This window comes from Colossoma macropomum, unplaced genomic scaffold (genome assembly GCF_904425465.1).
Source record: "Colossoma macropomum unplaced genomic scaffold, Colossoma_macropomum, whole genome shotgun sequence".
In the NCBI taxonomy this organism is placed as follows: domain Eukaryota; kingdom Metazoa; phylum Chordata; class Actinopteri; order Characiformes; family Serrasalmidae; genus Colossoma; species Colossoma macropomum.
Genome location: NW_023494804.1, coordinates 12,226,677 through 12,235,164, shown reverse-complemented (window position 1 = coordinate 12,235,164; position 8,488 = coordinate 12,226,677). Strand labels below are relative to the sequence as shown.

Here is an 8,488-nt window from a genome sequence, read left to right as displayed (position 1 = left end):
CAAACACAGATCATTCTCTTACCCAGTGAAAATGAAATAATGAAACGTGGAGTTTGTACTCTCTCCACAGCTCTTCAGGCATTGCAGGGTCATGGCTAGCCAATGCAGGGTGTCACCACTGCTGTCAGTTACTTGTCTGAGGATAGCAGGAGTTCATGATCTACCTGTGTGATGTGTCTAGTTCTGCACTCTAAGGATGGACCAAAGCCCTTCACTTTATGCAAGAGGTAAAAGGACATGTGGTTCAGATGGAGAGTCAGAAGCTGTCAGGCATCCCACAAAGACACAAAACACAAACCACCCACCTCCAACAAGCCCCCCCCCACACACACACTATTTACATTATTCTACATCAGGGGTGTCCAATCTTATCCGCGAAGGGCCGGGGTGGCTGCAGGTTTTCGTTCCAACAAAGCAGGAGATCACATGATCAAATGTTTGAAGCCTGAGAGGAACTGATTAAACAGGTGTACTCCAGCTTGTTTGAAGTGAAACCTGCAGCCACACTGGCCCTTTGCAGATAAAATTGGACACTCCTTCTACATGATAATATATAGTGTTATATATTACAGTGTTTTGTAGTGTTTTATAAAAATGCACATCAAAAAAGTAAATAATAATTTTAAGCATGTATATTTATAGTACCAGCCAGAAGTTCTGACACACGTACTCATATTAAGATTTTCCTTATTTTCCACAATTCATAATAACAGTGAATATATCAAAACTATATAATAGCACTAAAATCAATGTTAGATAAATCAAACCTTCTTCTATTTTTAATTCTTTTACAAATTAGCCCCCCCTCCCTCCACACACACACACACCCTTTGCTAGCTTTACAAACACAATAAGTATTTATGTGCTCAGACAAACACTAATATTTGAATAAATAAATATGATGCAATTAGTAACAATACATTTGTCAATTTCAAACCTCTCCTTGGTGCAGCCTAGTATTACTTGTGATTATCATCTGACACCTGGTTTGATTAATCAGTACTCATTATGTTAAATCAAGTGTGTCTGTGATGGAATTTAACAATAATTTAACAAATGGCTGGAGACATCCAGGAGGCATCTGGAACCAAACTTCATTCTTTAAACTAGCTCACAAGATATCAACTACGTTTTCAAGAATAAGAAATTGTTGCTTGTTTCTAATTAATTTAGGTATGTGTGCATAAATTCTAATGATATCTCATGATTTTACCTACAAAACACACTTGTTGCCAAGCTAAATGGTTTTATGTGCTTAAGTGATTTAAGTGCTTAAGACTTTTGCAGGTACTGCATACATTTTTTTTCTTTTTTGTTCAAATACATTAAACATTTTTGCTTTTTTAAAAATTATTTGAAAATAATTTCTTATAGGCATCACCATTTGTTTTTGTCTTAGAAGCAAAATTTAGTTACATTGAAGCATAAGCCACATGTGTGCATTTAAGCATAGGTCAATTTTAGTTTTGTAGTATTTTAGTATGTTTTCCTGCATTCATTCAACTATTTTAGTTTAGTTTTGTTAATATGGTTATTTTGATTTGATACCAACAAAATAGTTATCATTTAATTTGATTTATTCTTTGTTTGTGTTGTATTTGCTGGTTTGTAGCATACAGAATACAGAAAGACTACAGGAGGGGAAGTTTATGTGAAGCACTGACAAAACGAAATGCAGACAGCATTAACCAAAGTACCTCGAAATCAACTACTTAGGTTTAGGAGAAAGAAGATGAGTAAAATTTTGTATGCATAATCTATCTGGCAGTACATTTGTTTAAATTGCATTGTATTGTCAGCTGGATAATCTTAAAATCGTAAGAAAAAACATTCTATGTAATTAGGCAAATATCTATTTGAGCATTTTAAAAAAAAGAGATCTATTTACTGCTCTGGTATTTATTTTGCCCACCGAAAAAAATATATATGTAAACTTGTCTTGTTTACTCATTACAAACAAATTCGACTAAACTGGTTTAAGTTAACTTAAATTTTAAATAAGATAAAAAGTAAGGTGAATAAATCATATCCTGTCACAGACAAGTAAAGAGACTGTTTCGACCCAAGTATCCTATTCTGAGAAATCGATCAGCTGGTTAACCAATTATAAAAGCTTAAGTCTTAAAATATAGAGAAACATCAATGCCGATTTAAAAAGTTAATATAAAAAACGAATGTTATTAAAAGCAATGCTAAACTTCTCATTTATAAACAGAAAAGGTTAAAGCGTAGCACCATGGACAGCACTCCTCTCTGACCTCTTAACCCCTCACAACCTAGTAAATAAGCACATAAAAGTCCATTAGCAGACATTTTTCTAGTCTTTTCTAAACTGTTTTAAAAGTCATTGGCTAATTTGAAATAAAACTTATGAGTGAATCATATTAACACCGTACCAACTGTGGGGGAACTGCTGAGTAAACCCATATTTTGCTCAGCAGCAAGCAAAGCAACAGCCGAATGTTAGCTTTTTATTATATTAAATAAAAAACACAACTAATTTCCTGCATATATATATACTTATTGAAGAGGGTTACGTGAATATTTAACTTTTTCTTTCAGCAAATTTGGTGGCTTTGATGCCCTTCTACAGATTTAAAAATTGTTTAAAAATGACATTTTATACAACACTCAATAAGTAAGTCATGTGACGTTCTGTATTTGTTTATTTGTTTTTATTTTTTCACCATGTCATTTTTAGAGGGACCCGTAGAGATTGAATGAAGTGAACTGCTTGGGCCCAAAACTTTGGGCTCGTTAATGGAATTCAAGAGAGACGAGCATATATCAACAAAAGGACTGTGAGGGTGAGCTAGAGACAAGGGGAAAGGGGGAGAGGTAAAGATAAACTAACAGCCGTCACTTCAAATTAGCTCACTAAATATCTACATAATTTATTTTATTTATTTTTTTATTTTATTTTTTTTTTTTTTACATTACAATTTACGTTGTGTAATATGAGGATCTTATAGATCATGACATAGATAGATGCCAGTCTAGGCCTAGGGTTTTTTGAAAGGTTTGCTCAGGAAAGAAAAGAAAAACTCAAATTCTCAGGCCATTAAAATCTTTTAATCAAATGTTGCACTATACATAAATTCAAATGGGTCCACCTTCCCACGTTTTATTTAGGTAGGGCTGGATTTTAGGCAACACAGCTTGTGCTTCACTGCTGCAAGTCAGTGGACAAAGACACAAATAATTCACAAATTATTTACGCTATTAGACAGCTGTTACCTCAGGCCTAAGTGCTGTGGTTGATTATCTAAATGATGCATCTGAAATACACGAAAAAAAAAAAGAAAAAAAAGAAATATATTCCGTCAAATAAATAATTGGTCCCTTGTTAATGAAACGATATGAACATGCTGGTCCTTATTCCAGATTATCATGCATTTTGAAACGTGTAATAACGGAGTCCATTTTGTATATGTAGTATGATATTCAAAAATCAAGGCATAGGTTTCAGGCTACTCCTTCAAATACTTCAATTAAGATTGCATTTGTACTGAACGCTTTAAATAGGCAACTTGGACACCGAAATAGAAGTTTTTTGTATTTACGACAGATCCTATGACTGATACGTACAAAAAAGAGAAAGGTAAAAGTATCTCAGGAATTTCACATGTTCAAATAAACGGATACAGTGTTAAAATTCGCTCCTGCAGAATTAAGGTTGCTGTCGATTTGACTCTAGGAGTTCATTCAGCGCTGGTTATTTGTACTGCACAGTCTATAAACCGACACGACAGGGAACGCAGACCAGATTCCGTAGGCGTGCACTGTACACGGTGATGAATTATCCTCCTAAACGCTCACCAAACGTTGACTGTTGAATGTGGCCAGTTATGCTGCATCCTTGGCCGTAATTTGTCCATCACTGGATGGCCATGTATGGCCAGTTGAAGCTGCTCCCTGATAGCAGCATGTCCCTGATGAGCGTTTCGATGGGGGTCTTACCTACTAAGCGCACGAAGAAGAGCTGCTCGATCACGGAGGAAGAGACCATACGGAGCGCGGGGAGGCGCAGGAGGAGCTTTCCGAAGCGCGCGGGCTGGGAGGGGTACTGGCTCCTTACGTACTCTTCTAGCGCGCACTGGGACTTCTCCTGCACGCTCTCTATGTGAGGCACGTCGGAAAGGCCACATGCGTCTGTAGGAACAAGGCACGTTGGTTAAGAGGAGTCGAGAAACACCGGAAGTTCAACCTCAAAAAGTTTTAGGAAAGAAAGCTTTGGGTTCTTTGAAGCATGTAGCAAAAGACCCAGGTTTGGTTACCTAAAAAATATTTTAACGACTGGTACCTTACAGAAGAACTGAATATTTTATGTATGTGAAATGTGATGAATATTTTTAAAGTTTAAAGAACCTCCACATAAAGAACATTCACATTATGTCGATGTTCTATACGGACTAATGGGTTTCCCTAGAATCATTCATCCATGCCATAAACCCTTCTTGTTGGTCTGTTTGTCAAGATAAAAGTAAGAACATACAACGTTAACCATGGCTGGCTGACGTTGCTCTAGCTTTTAACATGAACACTTTAAAAGGCCAAGCAACTTCTTAGACTCCAGCACATTTTAAATGGGGTGCTGGGAGAACTGTGCTTTACAGCAGTAACATTTCTATTGTAGGCCTCAATATTATGATTGAACGCTCTTCATTGCTGCCAAGAAACACGGGAAACAGTTATTTTTTAAGTGTGACAGTGTAAAACTAATTATCAAATTAGTGGAAAAAAGATAATATATGAACAGATTTCCCCACTAGACTCAATTAATCAGCTGTCCATAAAGCTATGTTTAGCACACAAGCAGTAGTTAATTCTGACTGCCTTCGCATACATCTTTATATACACATGCAGCAAAATAATAAGGAAAAACTCGAACAAAACAAAATAATACGACGATAAAATACTACTACTACTACTACTAACTACTACTACTACTACTACTATTAATAATAATAATAATAATAATAATAATAATAATGACAAGTGTGACTTCAAAGTCTGGTTAATTTAATTAACATATTCAAATTAAATCAAGCTACACAAGGTACTGTTAAAATGAAAAGCAGGATCTGCCTGTCTTCCAGCAAGCAGTCAAACCTCCTGGAAAGATGACTAAAAAGTCACACAACTGAGTATTCTTTCTAGAAACATAGAAACATCAACATAGCTTGCTCAGCATAGCAATAATGCTGTTATGTTTGAAATTAAAACAAGTGTTTGGAGACTTGTGTTCCCTTACTGACAATAAAGGTGGAATCGTATCAATACACAACTGAACCAACAGAACGGTCTACAAAATATCCAAAGAAAAAATACTTTATTTGTTACCATTAAAATCTAATGGGTACGTGAATGTGATCCGTTCATTGACTGAAGTTGTGGTTATTTGATGGTGTATTAAATCTTTCTCCTTCTTTGTTCTCAAATAGGGGAACAGTTCAAACAAAGCACGATTCCACGCTAAAAAAAAGAAAAAAAACATTAGCTTGACATTGTACCTGATGTAAAGAGCACGATCGCTTTGGCACAGCTGAACTCGGCCGAGTCGACGTTCAAGGCCTTGAGTTTCTCCACCTGATCTTGGAAGAAGCGGATGTGGTCCATAAAGGCCACAACTCGGTCGGCGGCCATGGGAGAGGCGTGGAGTCCGGCAGCGGCCAGCAAAGGGGCCACGTGCAGCGGCATGGAGCACTGCGCCGCATTCAGTACGAACAGCTCGCTCCACGTGAGGCGCAGCAGGGACACCTGGTCGGTGATCTGCAGCTCCGGGAAGAAGGGGATGTTCCTGGCCCACTCCACCGCGCTGAAGAGCAAACGGGCCGCCAGCTCGCAAATGTTCTCGATACCCGTGATGTTACCGGCCTGCATGCACTGGTTGCCATACCGAGACGTGGGGTACGGCTCCGCGCGGAGCAGCAGCGAGATGAAGCCGGACAAATAGCAGTGGCCGTTCAAGGGATCGCCATTGGTCAACGCGTAATGACCCGGGTTGGGCTGACTCGGAGCCACTCGTCCTATCTGAACCGCTGACAAAAAGGAGGAGAAGCAGAGGAAATATATATTCATGTATTCTATGTAAAACCTTTGACTGTGACTTTCATTTTTCTTTTCACCTGCTACAGCTGTCTATTATATTATTATTATTATTATTATTATTATTATTATTATTGTCTCTATATTAACTGGAGTCTCCTTTAAATCATTACAATTGACACCTGGTGTGCAGTTGGACAAAAATTACCGCTTTAAGAATGAATTTAAGACTGAGAATTCCGTGGGAAGAAACAACAGAGCAAGTGTTCAAGTAACACACTTGGCTTATCATCTACTATTCGTAGACCAACCGCACACTGTAACTGACTTTAAGAAGGTATTTTGCAATGGATATGTGCAAAAACCGCTTAACAAAACAGCACAACAAAACTCCTAGCGTTTAATTCGCTCTCACGGTGCTCATCTGTGTCCAGAATTGTAGATGTTGATGTAACACTAGGTTATATTTTAAACTGGCAAGATGCCCAACAATCGATTTGAACTTAAACCCAATCAGAGAGCTTCCTGAAACTAGAAACTTCAATCCACGCGCGCATTCTGACTCACCTTCCCGCCTCATGCCCACTTTCAGGCATTTCTTGAGGCGGCAATACTGACACTGGTTCCTGTGGTGCTGGTCCACGGGGCAGTTCCTACTGGCGCGGCACGTGTAGGTTAAGTTGCGACGGACGCTCCGCTTGAAGAAGCTCTTGCAGCCCTCGCAGGTGAACTGGCCGTAGTGTTTGCCGCTCGACTTGTCTCCACACACCACGCATTCGATGTGCTGGCTCTGGCCATTCTGCCCAGGCTGTACGGGCTGGCCAGGTTCCCCAGGCGCTTTGTGCTCGGCTGCTCCGTGCCTTGAGGGCTCTCCTGCCTGCAGTTTGTGAGACGTGGGTGATGCGCTCGTGCCGTCCAGAGACCCTCGTGCCAGACCTTCTTGCGGATCTCTCCACACTCCGACCAACATGGCAATGTCTTTGTACGGGACTGCAAATGTCACCAGTTAATAAAACCTTTTCGCAAAGCAGAGTGCACACTGGAGTGCAACCAGATGAACAATCGGTTTCTATCCATGCAGAGGAGCCAAGCCAGGAAATCAGCGACGAAATCCAGTTTTGCGATCGGTAATCAGGTCCATTAGGAAAGTCTGAAGGAACACTGTGGCGTTTGTGTCCTCCAGGCGTAAAGTGAGCTCTAAAATGCTTAATTCATATCCTTAGACTGAATGGATCTGATACCAAGACGCATCGCAGCCATCCACCGACATGATTGACATTGGTACGAATGAAGCAGGGCAGATTCTCGGGCTTGAAATACATTCCCAATAAATAAGGCATTGAAAGGAGCGGCGTGTTGGAATCAGGCGAAACGGATGGATTGTGACATGCTAGCCGCGCTGGAGGTGTTTCTGTACAAATGGCCACACCTTTGCTCTGTGGTCAGGAGCCGTACTCCGTGGCTATGGAGGACCCCCATCAGGTCATAAGCGTTGAGTGGGAGGCTCCTGCCAGCTTCAGCGCACTTTCATTGGCCATTTTCACTCACATCCTCTCGCCTCGTGGTCTGCAAAGCCAACTGCTGCTGATGTGTGTTCACCTTTTCATTTTTTTTTTTTTTTGCCTTTGACTTTTTTCCAGCTGAAGTCAGAACGACTGAACAACCGCCTAGCTGCGCATTAGTCAATGTGCAACACTGGGCTGGAGTTATCAGATTTCTTTGTTACGTCTAAATTTAAAAAGCTAATTTTATTCGAGAAACAACTTGTGAACATTCTTCTTGTGCTATTGGATGCTACTTTAAGAAAGGACTCTGAGGCTCAGAAGTTGCGTTGAATGGAGGGGACTGCCACCTAGTGTATAAAAGAAAAACAGAGCTGTAATATTATACATTATTTTTTAGGTGCCTAGATCAACAAAACGTGTTTGTTCTAAAATTTTCCTCATCTTAATCTGAGCCATGGAAAATCTCACCACAATCAGTGGTCAAATATCAATGTTCATGCTTTGAAACCCCAATCACCCTCAAAACTTTAATAATAAACCTAGACACGTGAGGAGGTGTGGGAAATGGCATATCTGTCAGCAGGTTAAATAAGATTCAAGAGACTCAATACAAAGAGCTAAGGAGTTCTGAGCCCCTAGGTCAAAGGTCATATTAAGGGGTACTGCTCTTGAGAACATGGTTAAGACTGGTATTTAAGACTAACCTCACTGTGTGTTGGCGTTTATGGAAAGGAATTTAATGCTTTAACCATGTTTGATCGATCTACACACAGAATGGGTGTGTTTATCCATGTTAGATCTGTCTACACAGAGAATGGAAAAGAACAGATCTTCATTTGCTTGTGAGTTTTGGACTAATTGAGACTGCTTTTGCTCATCTGTTGTTTTGCTTTGTGCCATTTAACCACGTAAAGCCTATGTGGGACCAAACTTCA

General features: G+C 39.6%; 1 protein-coding gene across 1 annotated transcript; it reads right to left on the bottom strand.

Annotated features, from left to right (window-relative positions):
• Positions 1-3,827: 3,827 nt before the first annotated feature.
• On the bottom strand, positions 3,828-7,308 carry nr2f1b (nuclear receptor subfamily 2, group F, member 1b). Its single transcript, XM_036595630.1, has 4 exons — positions 7,290-7,308; positions 6,616-7,038; positions 5,514-6,041; positions 3,828-4,152 (listed from the first exon to the last, which is right to left on the bottom strand). Exons 1-4 carry the CDS (start codon positions 7,306-7,308, stop codon positions 3,878-3,880), a joined length of 1,245 nt encoding a protein of 414 aa, XP_036451523.1. The 3' UTR covers positions 3,828-3,877.
• Positions 7,309-8,488: the final 1,180 nt, after the last annotated feature.